This window comes from Pseudomyrmex gracilis, unplaced genomic scaffold (assembly GCF_002006095.1).
Source record: "Pseudomyrmex gracilis isolate BER0280 unplaced genomic scaffold, ASM200609v1 scaffold_73, whole genome shotgun sequence".
NCBI classification, from domain to species: Eukaryota; Metazoa; Arthropoda; class Insecta; order Hymenoptera; family Formicidae; genus Pseudomyrmex; species Pseudomyrmex gracilis.
The window spans coordinates 197,571-219,813 of record NW_018020657.1 but is presented as its reverse complement, the minus strand read 5'-3'; the positions used below and the strand labels follow the sequence as shown (position 1 = coordinate 219,813).

The 22,243-nt window shown below is 42.2% G+C and overlaps 2 protein-coding genes across 6 annotated transcripts in view; both read right to left on the bottom strand.

Moving 5' to 3' along the window:
• LOC109854747 (phosphatidylinositol 3-kinase regulatory subunit alpha) overlaps positions 1-22,243 on the bottom strand; it is a 51,737-nt gene that overhangs the window by 10,459 nt on the left and 19,035 nt on the right. For 2 of the 5 annotated variants that reach the window (XM_020428168.1, XM_020428169.1), the window contains exons 2-5: positions 15,689-15,798; positions 9,658-9,792; positions 1,264-1,543; positions 704-802 (exon numbers count right to left, since the gene is read on the bottom strand). In XM_020428168.1, the coding sequence (XP_020283757.1) occupies positions 704-802; positions 1,264-1,543; positions 9,658-9,753 (475 nt within the window). In that variant the 5' untranslated portion in view covers positions 9,754-9,792; positions 15,689-15,798. Of the gene's footprint in view, positions 1-703; positions 803-1,263; positions 1,544-9,657; positions 9,793-15,688; positions 15,955-20,345; positions 20,427-22,243 lie in introns of those variants that run through there. The other 3 variants (XM_020428164.1, XM_020428165.1, XM_020428166.1) reach the window with 2 other exon arrangements.
• LOC109854741 (uncharacterized protein DDB_G0271670-like) lies at positions 15,895-16,924 on the bottom strand. Its single transcript, XM_020428155.1, has 2 exons — positions 16,131-16,924; positions 15,895-16,072 (listed from the first exon to the last, which is right to left on the bottom strand). Exons 1-2 carry the CDS (start codon positions 16,922-16,924, stop codon positions 15,895-15,897), a joined length of 972 nt encoding a protein of 323 aa, XP_020283744.1.

Below are 22,243 nucleotides of genomic sequence, written 5' to 3'. Positions count from 1 at the left end.
ACTAATATAACTAATATATATATAAACTAATAAAAAAAAACTTTTTAACAATACTTTGAAAGAACTATTTAGTGAACAGAAGTTTCGAAAACTAATTTACATAAACGAAGATAAAAAATATACATATCTCAATTTTAATGTCAGATTTTAATTAAATAAACTAAAAACTCTTAATTGCAACGAATAAATTCAATGGAATATATTCGCGTCGCCGCTAAATGGTTATATTACTTTTTCGCAAAGTGGGAAACGCGCGCTGCAGCGAATCAGGAGCGTGTCGAAACTCGCGCGCTCGGTTAAGGATCATTAAATGCCAAGCAAGTGAGGCGACTCCCACGCAAACGCGCGGGATTTCAATGAAAGAAAGTCGTCAGCCGTGAGGTAAGGTGCAGTCGAATGATCCAGGTTTATCATAAGAAGGTTATCATAACAGCTTCGCGAGTGACTCGCACACACGATCGCCACGATTGTAAACGAGTATCCCGCTTTAGCCACGAGCGCTTATCTGACGCAATCACCCTGCTCTGCCCTCTCTCGTTGGAAGACAACTGAATTTTTTAGCGTCTTTCCGTGTTCTATACATTAAGGGGCGCGATGAAGGATTAATGGATATGCTGCACCTATTCTGCGACGCCATAAAACTTGCAGCGAGCGGCGGCGACGGCGCCGCGCGCCGCGCCGATTCAAGAACTACGTGACTTACCTGAAGTAAACCTGCTGATACGATTATTCGAGTCGGTCGATACGCAATTGGAAGGCAAACCCGTCGCTGAACACGTCCTGTGAGCGACCAAGCCACAATCTGCGCAACATAGACAATTCGCGAGATCAACAGCGCGAAACGCAGAATTCTTTTTTTTTTTTTTTTCTAAATCCATTCGAGCTTGATTAGTAGAATTAATCGGGAGCGATTGTCACGCGGGAGTAAACACGAGATTGGAATAAATTTTCAGTGATAAATTTCAAAGCTCTATGTAAAATTAGCAAAGAGGCAAATTGATATCGTTAATTTAATTTTAAAAAAATTAATTGAAAGTCAAACGCTTAATGACTGATCAAGTTCTTTGACCGAGACAAAGAAACAGAGAAATTGGAATTCATCGTCTCGACGAAAAAAAAGAAAAAGTATCAAATCAAAGTTCAATTCAATCAAACATTATTCCGTATAGTTCCGTAGACGCTGTTCAGTATTCATCAAAGTACTCGACTGATTGCGAACGTAACAAAGGTCGACGATTGGAGGACGGAAACGGACGTACGTACCTTGACAGAGAAAGCCTTGATGTAAGAGGCCCCTGAGGTATTTATGGCATTTGCCGCACTTCTCTAACACGCTGAAGCTCTGCGGCACGAGATTGTGTGCGTTATTGGTCACATTGTTGTCCGAATAGCTGATCCCGAGGGAACAGCTCCCAAGGGAATCTACGAGCGGCGACGTCGTTCCAGCCGTCTCGGTCGCCACCGGAGGCGGCGACAGTTGGCAAAGTTCCTCGATACACACTAAGATGCTCCTCTGATGAAATTCATCTTTTATGCCCATATTCTGCAACAGAGAAAGCCGCGTCTTTTAAATGAGGAAAAAATAAAAAACACCGGTTTTATTGTTAAGATACGTTTTACATTTTAATCCTGCTTGCGACGGAAAATTATTGCCACGCGTGCATTCACGCTTCGGATGAAATAAAATATACAACAATATACAGAGTGTCCCAGAATTGCCGTACAATCTCTCGTAGGCAGGTAGAAGGAGTAAAACTGAGTCGAAAAGTTCTGAACTATTTTTTTCCATTATTTATAATAAAAGAAGTAATTTCACACACACCAGGCGCGCGGCTCTGGCTAAAGATCTGCGCTGTGATTGGCCTGATTTACTCAATAATTAACTCCTATATTATAAATAATAGAAAAAAATAGTTCAGGACTTTTCGACTCAGTTTTACTCCTTCTACCTGCCTACGAGAGATTGTACAATTCTGGGACACCCTGTATAACTGGGATCGAGAAAGTATAAATATACACTTGTAAATATTTATAAAACTCTGAGCGATAAGAAAAAAGTTATATCTGAAATGTTTTGATTGCGCGCTGAAAAGTCGTACCGATATTTCTCTTTCTTGCGACGATTAAGGTACACGACTGAGAGTGAAAACTACTATGTTTGTTTCGCTCAATGACAAAACGACGTCCCAAGTACACACGAAGTACAGAGCGCAAAATTTTGGTCGGTATCCAAGTATCTCGCTTTAATTTTGTTTCGTTTATAAAAATAATCGTTCGAAACTTCGCTTTTATTTACGGGTTTTCTTGCAACTTGTATAAAAAAAAAAATGTTACATAGATACAACAATCAATTTTTACGCAGCACCACACCAACGGTTGGAACTGTTTTTCTATATACGTGTATTAAACCAAAAGTTGTGGCTCTTGTTTTTGATTTTTTACTCTCGTGAACTTTAACTGACTTTTAACAGACCGCACCACGTGCGCGCGTAGAAGAGAAGAAGACGCGAGAATCCTTTGAGACCGATTCCGCGAAATCACTGACCGAGTCGCGGTGACTTTTCCGTCGTCGTCGCCGCCGCTGGCGAAAACGTCGCGCGCGTCGTCGTATCTAAGTGACGGTTGTAAATCCGTAAGGATATATAAGCGCGCGAATATAAGCGCGAGAGCCAAGAGCGAGATTTATAAAGAGCCGAGCCGCACAACGCGTGTCAAAGTCGAGCGTGGAGACAAGTTACTTGGTGACTAATGAGCGAAAATAATATCCTTATCGTAAATAAATCCAAGCGCTACCGAGAGTTTAACAACGTTTTTAACAACGCTTCGAAGATAATGGAAATGATTAAGATCCGCTGGTCCATTTCTTTCGACGGGAATCAAACATTCTAGACTCTCACAACCGCGCATATCGCGCCGCTATTTCAAAAAATTTCACATAAAACCCTACATTTAACCGCGCGAGATTAATTATCTATATATTTTTTTCCAAATATAAATCAATTAATATATCTAGCATATGTTATTAAATTTGAAAATTGAACAAATGTCATATCGGATTTTTCTTTAAACACGATTCGCATAAAATAAAATAACGATCGATATTAAATCTCGCAATTTTTTAATTAATTTTTTGAAGAATAATTTTTATTGCATCATTAAGTTTTATACTTAATGATCTTGATATAAGTATACACACATGTTGTATTTATGGTACGTATAATTAATTTATTTACAACTTCCAAACTTTCCGCGTGAGCGCAGGGAGGAGGATTGCGATCGCTCCCGCGAACTGTAAATTACGTTCCGCGCTTCCTTCTTTTTCGTGAACGATGCCGCGGAAAATACTGCCTAAGACAGGCGAGACTTATCGCATAGGAAGCAAAAAGTAGGAAGATAATTCGCGGGTACCACGGCGGTAAATCAGTCGGGAGGGAATGGGAAAAGGGACGTTGAGGAGTCAGGAGCACCGTGCTCGTAAAAGGGGTGAACAGGCTATCGTAATTTATACGCGTCGTTACGACGCTCTCTCTCTCTCGCTTTTTCTCTTATGATCTGTCTCTCTGCCCGGCAGGCATCTCGTTTTCCCTAGAGCACGGTCGTGGCAACAGGTGTCGGGTATATATGCGCACAATACCTGCACTGCGCTCGCGAGGAGGTACAATGCACCCCGCGGTTTGCGAGTTAGTAATGCAGGTCGCATTCGCCTAATGGAGACCTTCGGGTGAAGTCCGAGGCACTCCGTGTGACCGTCTCTCTCCCTCTCTCTTTTTCTCCGTAAATCCATATGTATATGTTTATATTTCGCGTTTAACAACGCGAGCTGATGTTTTTAATTGTCGTTCGCGAAAACGATTACATTACGCTTTGTATTATGTATATATACATATATATATATATATATGAAATTATCTACATATATAGATCTATATATATATCTATATAGAATCTATATATATATATATGGAATATATATATATATATATATATATAGAATATATAGAATATATAGAATATATATATTATCTATATATATATATATATAGAATTTCATAATTTTTTATAAAAATTTTCCTCAAAGCGCGAATCACTAACAAAGCGATCAAAAATCTAATTACAGAAACGAACGCGATAAAAACGGACAAAAAAGTCGACACGTATAATCAACTTGCGTGATTTGTATATATATAATTGCAATTATCTCTCTCGCCACAATATAATTTCTGTACATATATTCACTCACTAAACTCATCGAATCGTAAAATGCTAATAAAAAGAAACACAGCTCGATCGCAATTGTGAATAAAAATCTTTTTGCAACCTTCGCGCAATACACGTTTAATAAATTGCGTACTCGCTTACCGCGGGAGTGCGGAGAGATAATCGTCGTTGCATTTGATCGCACCGTTAATCACATTAGCTTAATCGACCCACATCGGCCAATTCAATGTCGTGCCTGCCAGTTCCTGGAAGTTCTCCATTACTTATTGTACCCGGTGAATCACTTGATCGTATAGGTTTTCTTTTCGCGTTCAATTTAAATTCGCAAACTCGCGTGTTGCAAAACACAAAACTTAAAATAATCGCGAGCTTGATACCCGAGGTACTTGCGTATCGTTTCTCGGCGAATAAACTAGAAAGAATCATATTTTTGTCAACGGTCACATTTCGACGACCCGATAAAGTGACCCTTGAAGTTTTTGCAGGAATGCTTTGTTTGTTTATTTATTTATTTTTTTAAAGAAATGTTAAAATTACGTGTAAAAGAAAAAACATATGTACGGAAAAGAAAAATTACACAATAAAAATTATATTAAAAAAAACAAAATAGAGAAAAATCGTGAGAACAAATATTCGAATCGTAATTTTGTTTTATGTGAATCGTGTCTAGAGAGAAAAATAAACCCGGTTTCGCGGAGAAACCGCTTCCGGCAGCTGGCTTCTTTTCCAGATTATGGTATTCGGCTGTGTGTGTGTGTGTGTGTGTGCGCGTGCGCGCGCGCGCGCACGTTTCATGTGCGTTGATGGCGCGTTATTTCGACCGGCGCCATAGCGCGCAGTGGGCCACACGCTATTATTAGCGGCGACAAGCCGGCAAAAGTAAAGTGATCGATATATTACGCGGCCGTGCGAGAGCGCGGCAATAAAATTTGACGTGCTCGTTACTTTGTTCCAAGTGCCAAGAAACACGACCGAGAGAAGTCGCGATTTTGCGACGAGGAGAAAATTCGCCCCGAATACTTTGAATATTCGCCGGAGCACATATATACATACATACACACATACACATATATATGTATATATATATATATATATATATATCCTCGCCTGATGGCAAACAAAACGTTAAAAGTACTTTTAGAAATGAATTTCGGTTTAAAAATATCTTTTATAGATCCTTTACAAATGGCTTCCCGAGATAGAATCACTTCGCAAATTCTTCACGAACTTCTGAAGAATATAAAATAAATTCTTAATAAAATTACCAATAAAATAAATCTTTCGGTATAAAATAACGGTGAGCATTCGGTGAACCGTCTTCTAGGACTGCGTCGAAAAAAAAAAAAAAATTGAGGGAGACGCGGGTCTTTTATTATCTCGTCGCAAGCGGTCTCGGGAAGCGGGAGAATTCGTCCGAAGGACGAGCCGAGTAGGAGAATCAAACGATTTCTCGCACTAAAAGGACACTCAGTGTCGATTTACGAGTCGATTAGCATAGTAATATGCAATTTACTCGAAGAAGCCTTGGGATCGCATTTTTGTTCCCTCCGCGCGCACTTTCCGCACAACGGAAGGTGCCGGAGACTAAAATTCGCGCAAGGATCTTCGCGAACGGTCTCGTACGGAAGAAACAACATCGTCGAAAAGGACCAGCAATTTATAAAAAAAAAAAAAACGGTTTGTCCGACGTGGAAAAAAATCTAAAATCATACAAAATAGATTTCAAAGATCGATTTTTTTTTCAAACAAAATTAGTTGCAAAATTTTTATAATGTATGAAAGTCTTCTCTCCCGCTCTAATTAACGCTTAGCCGTTTATTCTTACTTATAGCTTGCGGCCCGATTTTCAGGCGTGACTCCGCGTTCCGCGGAGATTTTTGCAATTCAAGCCGCTTTTATTATCCGCCCGCGAGAGCAATTACGGGCGCGCGCCCGTGGAAAACGCCTAATTACCGTCCGAAGAAACGCCCGTTTTCCCACGGCAAACATCGGCGCGAGAACTCTGGCCAATACCGACCATACAGCCGCCGACTGTAATTCGATTGTCCGTCTCGACACCCGTTATTCCGCTCGCGCGTAATTATGATAATGCGGCGCGTGGTAACGCGCGGGGAAAACGCCTGCACGATGCGATTATTACTGCAGCGACGTACTGCTACCGTACGTGTAGAGAGAATAAAGGAAAACGTGGGAGACTCGCGCTATACCATTGCGTTTATCACCTTTTTGTTTGTTTTTTTTCTTCTTTTTTTTTTAATAAGAAGCCAAAAGTGTAACGAAGAACCGAATTGTGTATTTTTTAATTTAATAATAATTGTATATGTATATATATTTGATTATATCAAAATATTTAATTAGATTTTAGCAGCTTTCTTTTATCTTATACGCACACCATCCTGTGCGAGAAATTATTTTTAAAAAACGCAAACACCACGCAAATTTAACGTTTTAAAAAAAAAACTTTAAAAGTTGTTACATGTAACAACCATACACATTCGAATAGGAATACAAATGTAAGGAGAGCAGTATTTGCATAAGAATGCTCTAGCCGCGACGCTAAATTATCATGAACAAATTCTGGTCGCTGAGTATAAAAGATCGTGACTCTCGCAAGAGTAAGGAAAAGCACCTTTTATACACATTGTGTGTATTTTTCGTAGTGTTGCATTTTGTGTTTTTACCTCCGACAATACGTGTGAGTATGTTTTTTTTTTTTTTTTTTTTTTGCTTCGACAATCTTTTCATTTAGTAGTGTTTTAGTATATTTTATTTTTTTGTTTACGCATTTTACTATACGCCCGCAAACACACATTACGTGCGGTGTGATTATAAAAATAAAACTTTAAAGAATTAAAAAAAAAAAAAAGAATGCGTCGCGACGCGAGAAACTGCCCCTTTACGACATATATATTTTGTAGCGTTCCGTTTTATGTTGCACGTCGGCGATATATATGCCTGCGCTTTCATGAGAGAGTGCAACACATTTATCTACTATTGTTTCAGCGTTATCAATCGCAAGATGTATGTTTCGTATCTTATCCTCTTGAGAGTATAAAAATAATTCTGTTTTTTCACTTTTTTTTTCTTTCGTAGCAATCGACAGTTTTTTTTTTTTTGTAACGATACTTTACACCGGTACGGAAAAAAAAAGTTGTTTAAATTCGATTTTTATTTATCTCTCAAGCGCATATATTTGCAGTGAGTAATTAATTGTGTCTCCGCGTTTCAAATCAAGCAATTTTTTGCGCAACCAAATGTCTCGCTCGCGACATATACAGAATATGTGATATAACGGGCATGTGTGTTACGCGATATAATAAATTGTATCGTTATCCATGTCGGAACACCGAAACTCAGAGCGGTAGTTATAAATAACAAATTATCGCAATACATATTCCCCGGCGCGATATAATACACATTTTACATTTTACATGTGCTACGCAACAAAATTTTAGCCGGCGCTGTTTCGCGCTGATTAGGGAACGCGAGATGGGCAAGTAGTATATAGAACGCGCCGCGATTTCATCGAATTAAAAGTAGAGACGCGTGGCAACGCGACGCGTCCGAGTATCGCAAACAGATGTGGTAAAAAAATCGCTTCTCGACTACAAACTTTTATCCAACTAGATGTATATATATATATAAAGATCTCTTGTCGAATCGTGGCTATTGAGAGAAGATATTAGTAACACACAAGTGCGCGATAAGTACATCGCGAAGAATGACGCGTTGCGTCGATAAAAGAGTGATCTCGTTAAATTCAGCGCCTTTCCCCTCCAAACCTCGCTGTATATAAAGATAATAACGTCGAACGTTTAAGTTCATCGCGCAGCGACAGAGAGACAAGAAGATGGTCTCTCGGCGGCAATTCGAAAGCACGCTCGAAAGAGAGCTTCGGAGAGTCGCTTGTGAGAAACGATAAACGATAAAGAAAAATCAGCGGAAAGAACGAGATGGGAAGAACGAGAGAAAGAGAGGATTCGATAAAAGACTCGACTGTGGCGCACCAGCAGACGCTACAGGGCAATTACAAGGTCAACGGGCCAAGGAAAACGTCATCCAGATACTCTCGGCTCGAGGTCATCGCTTCTCCCGAGAGTAACTAGTCGATGAATTTTCGATCGTGCGCGATTCCGTCTTTGTTCCTGATTCGATCCGAAATGAGCGAAAGAAAAAAAAGAGAGAAAAAATCGATCATTTCGAAGAAAGCGACTTTTTTTTACACACTTGTTTTTGTAATTTAAAACAAAAGGTATTGTATTTTGCTTATTTATTAATTTCTTTTTTTATTTTCTCTCTCTAGACGTCGGGGAGAGAAATTTAATTTCTAATTTTCTCCGATCAGTTTCAGAATTTAAAACAAAAATTACAGACTCAGAATAAAACCAATTGTTTTTAATTAAAGCGATTTTTTTTCTTTTACAAAATCGAAAACTTCGCGCGACAAAATAATGCAACATAAAAAAAGTGTCTCAGAAGAGAACAGAAGTTAAATAACGAAATATACAAAACGCATGTGTTCGTCGCCGTACGCCGAAGCGATCAAATTTTCATCTTCGCGCACAATCTACAATTTTAAATATAGCTCGGAAATAAATGCTGACGATTGTTTGTCACAGAATTGAATTTCATTCAAGTGGGGAAAAATACAAAAAAAAAAAAGACTTTGATTCGCACAATTGTGTTCAACCTACTTCCGTAGTGATATTCCTTTTTTTTTTTTCAGTTATTATTTTTTATTGCAAAAAATTAAACAGCGTTTCGTTCTCTTTGTTTTTTTTTTTTTCGTCGAACAGATTATGTACATCCGGCGTTCGGTAACAAGTTAAACAAATGTCTTTCGTGCAATTATTTGCGCGGCGACTTAGAAAAATGATGTATATTAATTTTTGCTGATATAATTGATTTTTAAGTTCTCTCTATTCTCACATGTGTATTTATTTCACGCGGAAAGTAGTGCATTATTCCAAACTGCGATCGATCAAATGAAACGGAAACTGTTACTTTGATTGAGAGTCATGATTTAATCACAATTATGAAGTGTCTTTAACCATCGCCGGATACGCATCGTGTTTCGGTCGTGCAATCTTATGAGAATACACATTGCAACAATGTCGCACGCTGTTCTTTCTGCGTGTCACGCCATTCATCAAACTTAAATATTGTTATAAAACACTTACGTGTGTTATTATTAAAGTTGCTTTAATAGAATATACTTCGCGCGACACGTACCTAAAATGAAATGGATATTTTATCTTAAATTATCATAAAAAATCTAATATCGATAGCGATTACGAACGTTTCCCAAGTTTCCTTGTTTCAAAGAGACTTTTGAGTCATCGAGAACGACGACTAATCCCGTGAGATGTGTAGACGCGCGCCCGGTATGCTAAATACGTAATTAAAATGATCAAAAGAGATCGGAGCGGGGGGGCTTACCATAAGCTTCTCCCGATCCAGATGAAGCAGATCGCTGCCTTTGATGTCCTTCGATTTGAAGACGTCCGCATAGCGGTACAGATTTAGGGCTGACATCCATTCAACAACGTTCAGCGATGTCCATTCACTTACGGGCTGCGAACAGAGAAATTAGATCGTAGGTGGACATCTCGGATTGACGACGTGAGAATCGAACGCGATCTCTCTGATCGAGCGCCAAGTTCAGCTGCGCGCGCGAAGGAAAAGCTTATTGCGCACATACACACGCAAGAGACGTGTCTTGCGATTACCGGGCCCGATTCTGTAACTACCAATGACAATGTTCTATTGTCCAACACATTGCACAACAACGTATATATTTTGTGATTTATTTTCTATGCAAAAAAAAAAAAAAATAAGAATACGTTAACGATAGCGGTGTTATCGTTAGCGATTACAGAATCGCTCACACTTGGACCGGCATTTTTATTGCCAAATTATACAAATCGCGGAAACGTAGTTACATGAAAAAAACAAAAGTGGAATATAAAGAAGATCTTTAAGCAAGAGCAAAATGTAACAACGTGAAAACATTTATCTCACTTGAAAGTGAAAATGAGTAAACACACACGCGTATGCGCGCAATCATGTAGTGCATATTATACTCTAACGCGTTAATAATATATTAATAATAATAATAGAATACATATACCACATACGTTATATAGTTTTTATATTTTAATAAAAATATTGGAAAAAAAATTGTCGCAACTTTTTCACTTTTCTTTTAACATTAACAATTGTTTCTAACTTATTTATAATAGAGTTGTTGAAATTTAAAGCAAAAACAATTAATCTTTCAAAACTTTTATAGAAAAAAAAAAAAATATATTCTGTGTCTTAATAATACGTAAAAAATTATTTGACAAGATCATCAATAGCGAATCGTGTGTGTAAAATAAGCCTTTTACGCGCGTGATTAATTGATTCCTCGCAAACGGAAATGAATAATAAGCCGAGGGTGTCCTGTTCATTAGCCGGTGTGTACACGGCAATTCATTATCTTCGAGATCTCCAAATGGGAACACGTGTCAATTTTCCCTAGCTTTGATATATCCGGTGGAATTTGTGTGTTTTTTTTTTTTTTTTATTCTCATTCGACAATTGGTATTAATTCCTTTCTAAACCGTGATATTCCAGAATCATTTTCCAGAATGATTCACGTAGCAAATTGGAGTAATCACATCCCATTAATCGGTTGAACTAGAAGAGAGTGAAAGTCCGGAGCAATTTAGATCTCTTCGGACGCTAATTTCGCCCAGATATCTGATATTTTCTCATACTAATAAGAGACAATTTATGCGATTTAACCGAGTGATCTAATTGAATTGCTACTCTTGAAATCACATCGGCGTGATATTTTTGTGTAATTTACATTCGAAATATTCTTGCAAGATACAAATGTTTCTTAAATTACGCCTCACTCTACCGCGCTGTGTTTAAATAAAATTCCTAATCTCGTTACTAAAAAAAAAATAACAACATTTATACATTAGCGCACGAATGTGTGTTGGCTTGATTCGATTAGAAACAACACGTCTCTCGTGCGCATCAAGCAATTCTAGCGATTCTCGCGTAATTACACATCTTTGTCTACTAAACGTATCAATTTCTCTAAAAAAGAAATAAGCCAATTAAATTATTTGTATGTTTCTTTGTGTATACACACCACGTCGATGGTGTATAAATACAAGCCATTATCACGTTGCGTGTGTTTCAAGAAACGTCTATAATTGTATTTCTCCTTTCAACATCTCGTTATGTAATTATTTAACTGAGAGAACTCAAATCGCTCCAATCACAAAACCCCATTTTCTTCTGAGAGAGTCCGAATCCAATTATTCTCATTAAAGTTCTCGATATATCTCAATTCGCTTGTAGTATTTCGTCCAATTAAATATAAATTAAGGTGACAATTCTCGTCCCGGAGACGTGTCACAAATAATTGAAAATATATCCTAGCCAATTGTAATCAACCGGGACATTTGCAGATATCACCGGTTTTATTCAATTATCAATGTGCGATTGAGTTCTCGATAGTAACCGAACCTTACACACACACACACACGCGCGCGCGCGTATATATATATATACAGGGTGTCCCAGAATTGCCGTACAATCTCTCGTAAGCAGATAGAAGGAATAAAACTGAGTCGAAAAGTCCTGAACCATTTTTTTCTATTATTTATAATAAAGGAGTAATTATTGAGTAAACCAGGCCAATCAGCGCCGACCTTTAGCCAGGCGCGCGTCAGTGAACCGCGCGGAGTGCTCACACACACCAGGCGCGTTGGCTCACCGACGTGCGCCTGGCTAAAGATCGGCGCTGATTGGCCTGATTTACTCAATAAATTACTCCTTTATTATAAATAATTAAAAAAAATGGTTCAGGACTTTTCGACTCAGTTTTATTCCTTCTACCTGCCTACGAGAGATTGTACGGCAATTCTGGGACACCCTGTATATATGTATATATATACAATATATATATATATATACACACACGTGTGTGTGTGTGTGTGTAGTGTGTAATCTATCATTATACGCGATTGTAACAATATTCCCATTGTCGCACTAATCCTCTATGATTGATAATTATGGCTCTTGGATAATGATTATTTAATGCGCACGTGTATGAGATACCATCTACGCGTGTTTAATTATTAGCATTACACAAACACTGTCGCAAAGAGACATCAATAAAAAACAGAGCATCTCTTATTAGTTTTTTTTTTGTTTTTTTTTTGCACTTGCCCCCTTCCCACTCCCTTTCTCTTTCTCTCTCGCTCTCTCGTCCGAGACGGAGCGGTTTAACGCGACCACCGGCCACAGGTTTCGCGATTAGATAAATCGACGAGCGAGATCCAATGAGACGGCGAGAAGAAACGTAAGGAGATCGCGAAGAGAGGAGCGAGATGTCTCTGCGCACGACGCGGACAGTCGCCGCTATCAGTCACACTCGTCGGGTCCGATAAAGCTGCGTGAAAGCGTAAAAACAGCGCACAGAAGAGAAAAAAAAAAAAAGAAAAAAGAAAACGTAACCTCCCGTCGTAACCCCGAATCCGCGATGACGACAGTTTAAGCGAGATAAGAAGCCCTCGTGCGTTCGCTTTCTTCATCGTCGTTCTCTTCGCGCGTTCGAAAAATCCAAGCCGGCAGCGCAGCAGCGCGCGTTGCAACTTGCACATTTGCGCGCTCGTCGCACGATCGATATAGGTCGATTAAGCTTGAGAGAGATCGGTAGTGCGCCTCCTTATCCTCGCCTTTACCGTCGTTATACACCTCATCTTGCCCGCGTATCTCACGGTGGATTAAATCGCATCGCGCAAATCTTTGCAACTCGACTCCGTTCTGAAGTTCGGAATGCGCGCGCCTTGAGGAGGAGCTTTTACCTTCGTCCGGAAGTTATCGTCTGCGACGGATATCCCGGACACGATACGAAGTGACACGCGAGAGCAGTGATGACATTTTTTTGCGAATGGCTTTTCTTCGAAGAAAGTTTCGTATCTCGTCGACTGTCGCGACGAAGCGATTGAATTCGATTTGAGCTTAAGGATTGGGTTTTTTTCAGTAGCTAAATTTCTTTTGATTTTTTTTTTTTTTATAGAACACGTACTTAAGACAATTTCCGTGCGTGGTAATTTGGTTAAACCTGATGATTAAAATTTGAAACACGTGCGAATATTGACCTCTTTCGTATGACGTACACGTTCCCCCCATCGTAATGACTCTTTTGCTGCAATTAAGCGTAAATGCACCGGACTTGCTGCACTTAATTTGCTCAGCTGTGAAGTATATTAAGGTATATATATATATATATATATATATATATATTGTATATATATATATACACCCCGCTTTGTAAATTGTGTACGTAAAAGGTTAATTCGGAGTTTCAAACTCATGACAAAAATATCTCAAAAAAAAACAAAATATTGCGGCCTATAAACAAGTTTCGTTTTTTGTTCATTTTCTTAATAAGTTTTATGCTAATAAAAAAAAACTGCGCAATTTTGGCTTTATATATTCAAAGTGATACGTCATCTTTTGCGGAGGTTTGCTGTATTTTCTGATTTTTTCAGAAACGATATTTTTCACCCTTTTTTTTTTTTTTTTTTTTTGATCTCGATTTCACGTAGAACGTCGTAAAATTTAGGTCGTTACGCCATCGAGCCGCGAACAGGTCTCGCCCTGATAACGAAATACCGCGCTCGCGCGCTAATGCAAAAATTCATTAGATACGCGCCGTATAATAGATTTTCGCAAACCGACAAGTGGCGTCGTATATATATCATTAAAAATTATGTCACATAATGGGGATCGAAGCAATTTGTATATAAAGATCATAAAACTTGATCTTCCTCGTATTAAGACACGCAGTAAAAATTCATCGTTCATCCAATTTGATTTTTCTCCCGAATTATTATTTAAACTCTTAAGTCCGATAAAAAACAAAACATCAAAAAGTTAGGCATTAAAAAAACTCTGTAATAATTTTTTGCAGCTGAAAAAAAATATTAAAAAATTAAACATTTATCCGCAAGAGAAGAAATAAAATAGAAAAAATTTATCTCAAGCGTCAAATTTAATTTTTTTAAAAACGTGCACAACGACACGTTGAGATCTTTTTTGCATTTTGTAACACACGCATCGATCATTATGGAACATAATCAGAGATAAAATTTTTATCGCCGGAAATATTACTTTCACGAGCTTTTGGTCTTAATCGATTTTCTGCGAGCTTTTATATCTCGCTAATAAATAATAATAATAATAATAATAATAATAATAATAAAAACACATTGTTCTACACGTCGCGGGATCTTTAGCGCCTTGTAACCGTGCACTTTGCCTTGAATATGAGATTTCTGCGCGCTTTTGTTTCGCCGAACTGTGATAGTGCATGCGCGGTAAGATAATTCCGTCGGTCTAAAAGTGTCGTCAAACGTCGTCGTCGTCTGTGCACGAGTCGCAAGACGGAGACGCGATCTGCGTCGTAAAATATACCAGATATATATGCCCGCACGTGTATGCTAATTGAAGTAAAATGTCTAGAATATAATAAAAGAGTCTTCGAGTCTTTGAAAGACTTCCGTAAACTTTGTGTTTTTTTTTCACAATGAAAAAATTACGACACCCCCCGTTTCGCAACGCACGCTGCGACGAAACGAAAACGATTCGCTTTTCGGAGAAGTTTCGAAACGAAACAGAAGCTGGAAGGATTCAAGCTAGCGTAATCCAAAAAAAAAAAAAAAAAAAATTAAATCTAATTTAATTTCAACGTCCTTTGACGAAAGAAAAAAAGTTAGATCCAATGAGTGAAGGGCCAATATGAGCTTTAACACAGGTATTAGTGTGTATGTAATTTATTCAGATAAAGGTAATAGTAACGTTTCGACTCTAAATTGATTGATTTTTCTAGTTCTTCTTGTTTCTATTTTTATTTGTTGTTCTTTAAAGTATTTCTAATTTTTTTTGTACACAGGTATTTTGTCTGAAGATGACTCAATTTAGAGTCGAAACGTTACTATTACCTTTTATCTGAATAAATTACATACACACACCGAAAAAATTATATTCTTGTAAGTAGAAGATTTTATACTTAAAAAATCTTCTTAAAGATTTTAGATGATATTCTTCTGAAATTAAGAATATATTCTTTATTTAAGAATATAGTTTTTTTTTTATAGTGAGATATATATGTTTTTCTATAGAGGCTTTTTATATTCTAATCAGTATATATTCTTATCAATATTACTATTTGGAGGATTTTCCTCTTAAAATAAGAAACTCTTCTTGGCGCTTATTTTAGTATAAAATATACTTAAAGTAAGTGGGATATCCTCAAAATAAGAATACAGTTTTTTCGGTGCACTAATACCTGTGTTAAAGCCTCATATTGGCCCTTCACTCCATTGGATGTTGTTTGTTAAACACGTTTGAGCTTTCATTACTACTTTTTAAAAAAAAAAGTTAGGTTAGGTTTACTGACCTTGTCCTTGTCGTGAACCTGGCCGGGCAGCGCGTGACCCTTGGTAGTCCATTGGCACAAGTGCTGGCCGCTGTAGTCCGAGCACACGATGTGGAAGCACGCGTGGCACTCTGCGGGGCATAGAGAACCGCACATGCAGCAGCAAAGATTACGATTACCACTAACACAACCGTCATTCTCGCCGCGCATAACCGTTCGTATCGCGGCTAACCCTTCGTGGGTGGTTGCAATTCTGCCACCGTTCGTAGCGCGACCACCACCGATCGAGTTCGCGTCGACGCCCTCTGTCGTCGACGTCGACGTCGCCGTCGTCGTCGCGGGCTGCTGCTGCAGCTGCAGCCCGCCGACAACTTCCGCAACCGTGGCGGGGGGCTGCTGCTGCTGCTGAGCGCCGCACCAACACATGTAACGATGAAAGGACACCGGTCTCGCGCACACCAACCTCGCAAACCCAAGTTCGCTCTCGGTCCCGTCCGTCGACGTTGCGTCAAGCGTCGCGGTTGCCGTGCGCGATTGAAGCTGCTGCAGAGATTGCTCTTCGAGTTGCTGCTGCGTTGTCAAGGTCACCGTCGCCGCTCCCTCTCGATACTGTCTCGTCGCTTGATTGTTGTTGTTGTTGTTGTTGTGATTATTATTGTTATGAGTGGCGTACCACCTCGGCGACACGTACGTCGCCCGGGCGACGTCGTACAGTTGACCGACAGCAGCCTGATCGCCGTTGCCGTAAGTCGCGAGGATCGACGGCGTGTTGGCGAGAGTTTGGATCTGCCGTAGCTGTTGCACGCTCGCGGAATTGTTCAACGAGGAAGATGACGACGACGACGACGACGAGGACGACGACGACGACAAAGTTGTGGCCGTGGCGCTGCCGTTGTTGTTCGTCGTCGTGGTCGCCGTCGCGACCCCCTTGCGCAACATATAGTTGTCGGAATCGACGGCCAGCAGCCGCGACATCGTCGATTTGGTTTTGTTGTTGCCGCCGTCATCATTAGCTCCGGGACTGATTACTTTCGGCGAGCCTTTCGGTTCGAGCCACGGCGACAACGTGCCGATCTGTTGCTGCTTGTCCTGCTGCTCGTCGGCGCTGCCGACGATCGCGCTCGCGCTCGTGGTTGTTGTTGTCGTCGTCGACAACATCGATCCCGAAGCGAACAGCTCCTGGATCTTGTTCTGATGCACCTGCGTCGCGGCGGCCGTCGCGGCGGCCGCAACGGATGCGCTCGTCGCACGTTTCATCGCGATCGATCATCAAGCGATGATGTCTCGATTAAAACTTAACAGCAAAACTAAGTCTTCCTAGGTGATGCCGATCTCGTTCTCGCGTAGTTGTTGCTCGACTCGGGTGACGAGTCTTCCTTCCGCGGAACACCGATAATCCACCCCGACATCCTTTTCGTTGCCGTTTCTATTCGCGGATTACGCGCTCGATCGATCGCAACGGCACTCAAACGTGGTCGGTGACGCTTTTTTTTTGAATCCTCAAGGTTGTCGACATGATAAGCGCGCCTTAACCCTGGGCGAAAGTTTCTCCCGGTATTCGCCGGCGATACTCAGGTTCGTTGATTCTCCTTAAGACCATGTGAGTTCCCCGAGAGACGCTCTTCAAGGTCGCGCCCCGCAATACACGTATATATATCTATCGAAGCTGTGTGTGCTTATCGCCGCTTCTGATCGTCGATTCTTCAAGGATCCCCCGGCGTGGTCTCGGCGAGTATCTCCTAGCTGTTATCGCACCGGCTTTGTCGTTAGTATTAATAGAAATAAATCCGTGCGCGCGCGGAAAGGAAGAGAGACCGAGAATTGCAGAGAAGAAGACGAACGAGAGAGACGAGAGTTTTATATAGAAAAAGATAGAAAAAGAGAGAGAGAGAGAGAGAGAGCCGCTCCCGTGGGTGTGACCTCGTGTAAATTCGTTTTCCATAAATCTCACTCCTACCACACACACGCTCTCTGTTAGCGGTCGCGCGCGCCTTGCGTTCTCTCACACACGACCTTTGTATAAACGCCGAGATTCGCCGAGGCGAACGAAAACCGGTTTTGTGTCAAGCAACGACACCGAGCGATTTTCAAGCGTAACCCCTGAAGATCTCTCCTCTCCTCGTCCTCGGCTATCTCCTCGTCGAGGAGCGCGCCTCAATCGACACCTAAATCTCTTTTCGGTCCGGGATTCGGATATCCCGAAATCGCAAGATCGAATTGATTAAATCCGACGACGCATCCGAATTATCATCCACGGAGCGATTAACAACAGCGGTGGATCTGTTGGAGTCTTCCGGATGAGCTTCGCAGCTTTCGAAAAATTGAATTTTCTCGATTCGGTGGATCGATTTTTTTTTTTTTTTTGATTTTCGACACAAAACCGCGTTGTCGAAGTTTCTTCACTGTTTCTCCGCTTTCACACGTGGATTTTTGATCAATTTACAGACAACACAACTCTCTCTCTCTCTCTCTCTCAATTGTACGATAACAGGTGGAAGTCGAATTAGCGGAGTTCTCATTTTGCGTTATGTGAGAAACCGGCGCGGCGATGGATTTCAGGCGACGAATGTGATCGTCGTCGCGAAAAAAGTTCACACGCATATAATTGGAATTATAACGCGCGGACGCTGTAATAAACGCGTTTGAAAGCAACCGGCTCCCGTGTGTGTGTCCGTCGTCGAGTCAGCAGCCCGTCACAACTCGAGACGGCGAGAAGCGCTCCGCTTATCGCCCCGGGTTCGCGCGCTGATCAGCAAGTAGATCCTCTCCTCTCTCGTCTTCTCTCCTATAATCCTCCACTCCTCCACCGAGCTCTCTCTCTCTCTCCTCCTTCTTCGGTTTCCTCGTCGCGTTTTGTTTCTGCCGAACGTAAAGAGCGAGTGTGTTGAAAAAAAACGTGTGGCGGGTCCCGCTCCTCTTCCAATCTTCTTTGATGTGCGCGTCGATCGCGGGCGACGGAGAGAAGCTCGATCGCGTTAGCGTCGAAAGGCCCGTGAAAAAAAAAAAAAAAAAGAAACCGCTGTTTCCTCTCGCTTCCTTTTAGCTAGCTGCCTTTTCAGCTCCGCCGCTCCTTCGTCGACGACCAACGTGTGATCGAACGTAGCGGATTTTTTTTGTTGAATCAAGAAACTTATCTCTCGCAGAGTGTTGCTGCTCCTTTTCGAAAATTACTTTTGTAGGATTTTTTCTTTTCTTCGTGTTACACTCCGATTCTCTCTCTTCAACTCTCTTCGATCGGTCTTCTTTCCACGCGACTAGAAACACCAGCACCAAAAAATCCTCAACACTCTGTGGTATCAAAATCTTCAATCGGGAAATCTGTGTGTCTTCAGTTATTTAGAGTCCGATCCAGAATCTCGGCTTGGGTTTCTCGTTTCCTTTCTGCCTTTTTTTTTTATTCTTCTTTGCACGTCGCACCGCTACACCGCTCGCCCGGAACTGAGATCTCGCGCGCCGCTTCGTCCTTATCACGTCCACCAGAAGGCCGCGACTGCCAGCCGCGCGGCCGCGCTCGTTTCGCGGACGCCCGCCGTCGTGTCTCTCTCGCCGCCGCGGATCTCACCGCGCCGTGTGTCCCGGCGCGCTTTACCGACCGCGAGTCGGAGCAGTAAAGCTCCGGAGTTCGCGTGTACCAGAGGCTCGTTTGCTCGCTCGCTCCGCTTTTTCACTCTCTCTCTCTGTCTCTCTTTCCCTCTCTTTCTCGGCCGGCAAGGTAGGCCCCGGTGCCGGACGATCCTATTTACCTCCTCCTCTTTCCGACGAGCCGCGGCCACTTCCACTGTGTGTACGCGTTCTCTTTTTTTTTCTCTCTCTCTCTTTCTCTCTCTCCGATCGACGTCTGCGCGATGTTCGCACCTTCTGATCTCTTTCTTTCAAAGGATGATTCCACTTCGCTTTTTGTTTTTTTCTTCTTCGTCTCTGTGTGTGACAGCGCGCACTTTGCAAAAATGATTTGGCCTTTAAAAATTGTCCGCTTAATTTTTTCTTTCACGTTCTTCTTTTGCAAAAGAGTCGATATAAACTACGAAAAGAGAGGAAAGCCCCCGGTCTCGATCGCTCGATCACCCCGTCCGTCCTCGTTCGCAGGTACTCGGCCGAAAACTTGCCGGCGTGCCCCGTCGTCCACGATCGCGAAGGCGGCGCGCACGCACGCACTCTCGCGCGCGCACACACACACACACCTGAGAGATACGCACGCACACACACAGACGGGCGGACAAACGGACGGACGGATAGATAGATGGACGGCGTACGCACGTACGTACGTACGTACGGGTTTTGTGCACGCACGCGAGAGAGTTCTCTCTCCGGTATTGAAAAAGTCCGATGAGCCCCACTGCACTTTTTGCACCGCCGGTTTCTCTTTCTCTCTCTTTATATGTATATATATATTTATGTATATATATATATATTTATGTCTCTATGTACATATATTTTTATATACACACACCACGCATGCACGCGTGTACGCACACACCTGTACGCGAAGCGGCAGCACACACGTCACTTGCCCGCTCGTACACACACACACACGCGCGCGCGCGCGCACACGGACAACCTATCTATTTGCCTATCCACCTCTCTCTTTTTTTCCTATCTCACTCTGTGTCTCTCCCACACTCAATTTTTCTCTCTCTCTCTCTCTCTTTCTCTCTTTCTTCCGTCTCCTTTTACCGACCTCGCCGTCCTCCAGATCAGCCGTTGCTGTTCTCTCTCTCTCTCTCTCTCTCTTAGCCTCTCTCGCGCGATCGTCTCCGTGCTGGCCGTGCACAGCCGGTCGGTCGGTCGGTCTCTACATGCCGAGTATTGCCCGTGGGCCAAGTCTCTCCCTCTTTTTCTCTCTCTCTCTCTCCCTCTCTCTTTCTCTCTCGAGGCTTCTTCTCTCAGCCCGTCTACTTCACTTTACTACTCCGCTCGTCGTCTTTATCTTCCGCATGTAAGCGAGCACGGATCCGCGCACGTTTTCGGCTTTCACCCGAGTCGATCCATCGACGACGATGAAGGGACCAGAGGCAAGAAGCGAGCAGCGGTAGTAACAGTGTCTCTCTCTCTCTCTCTCTTTCTTTCTTTCTTTATCTATCTCTTCCTCACGAATTTCTCCACTTACGATTCACCGTCGTCGTCGTCAGTCCCGCGATTGTGTCCCGCGTTTCTCTCTCTCGAAAAATCGTATTCCTTAAAACACTTCTTTGTCGCCTTTCGCCGGAAAATCTTCCTTTTCTGGAAGGAAGATTTCTCGTTGTGTTCCCCTTTCAATCCGAAAACTGTGGACGGAGCACAAAATGTTTCACTTCGCGCAGCGCGTCCCGGTTTCTCCCGTTTCTCGCTGATTTCCGCGTCGACGACCGACTCCTCCTCCTCGTCGACGACGACACCGCCTCGTCTACGTGGACTAGGACTTATCCCTGGCCGCGGAGCAGAAGAATACTACATCGCCGGCGAGGCGCACAGCTGACCGGCCGGTCCGCCAAGCTCGGTCAATAGCCATAGCGAGCCGCGAGCTGCTTGCCGAGGGTAGCTCGTGCGGCTCGGCGCAACCGCTCCTCGGCCATCTTCGACACTCGTCGGCTCTTCCCGTGGCCTTTACGCCGGGCAGACCCGTGCCGGGACGACGCCGGGGCCCCGTTTCGTTCCGGCCCGATCGAACCGTCAGAATGGAAATTTCCTGCCGAACATTCCTCGACGACGACGACGACGACGACGACGACGACGGAGATCGACGACGGAGATGGACGAGGCGAGGACACACCGAGGCGAGAAGATACACGTTTCTATCACCGATCGTCGGGCTCACATCGGAGTCCGTGATTACTTCTCGTAGCTCCCGGGGTTTTCTCCTCTTTGTTACCGAGTCATTAAATGATTCTGTGGCACACACAGAAAATGGCGGACCGACTGACTTCGGCGATGATAAAAAAATTTATGTATAGGATGTGAGAGAGAGGAGTTCGCCGCTTTGTATATACGTAGTTCCGGCTTCTCTCGATGCATCATCGCCACCGTTGTTCGAACGAAGAGTGCGTTATTAAGCGATTAAAAGTGGAATAAGAAAAATCTCTCGGTAGATTAATTTTCCCGAGACAAAATAATTAAAAATCGACTATAGTTCTTCTACTTTCAGACTTTCGTTTCGGTCGAATGATTTTTGAAGTTGTCAAATGTGGCAGCTTTTTTTTTTGAAGCGGCATCGCGAGCGCACGCGGTTCTCTTTGATCTCGTGTGTGTGTGTGTGTGTCTCGTCGATTTAACCGGAGTGAGAAGTCGGTAGAATTGCAAGCTTCGTTGGAATGTTGAAAATAAGACGCTTGACTACGTGAGCACGTTTGTATTTGAGATGCATGCACGGTCGTGCTTTTAAGCGGAACTCGCCGCGGATCTGCTGACATGCTTCGAAGGTCTTTGTCCCTGCGGCCACTACCTCCTCTAAGGAGCACCTCGAAGAAGACACATACACTACTGTCTTCTGGAAAAACTGGAGCAGTTGCGAGATCAAATTCCGTCTTTCCGGATGCTCGGTTGATCAGAATCTCAGTGAAGAACACATAAGTGACGTTTCAAGTGACGTTTTTTTTTTTT

Coding starts and splice junctions, on each gene's coding strand:
- LOC109854741 (XM_020428155.1), bottom strand. CDS start 16,924: ATGAAACGTGCGACGAGCGCATCCGTTGCGGCCGCCGCGACGGCCGCC. Junction 16,073..16,130: donor AGCGAACTTGGGTTTGCGAG/GTTGGTGTGCGC, acceptor TGCGGCGCTCAG/CAGCAGCAGCAGCCCCCCGC.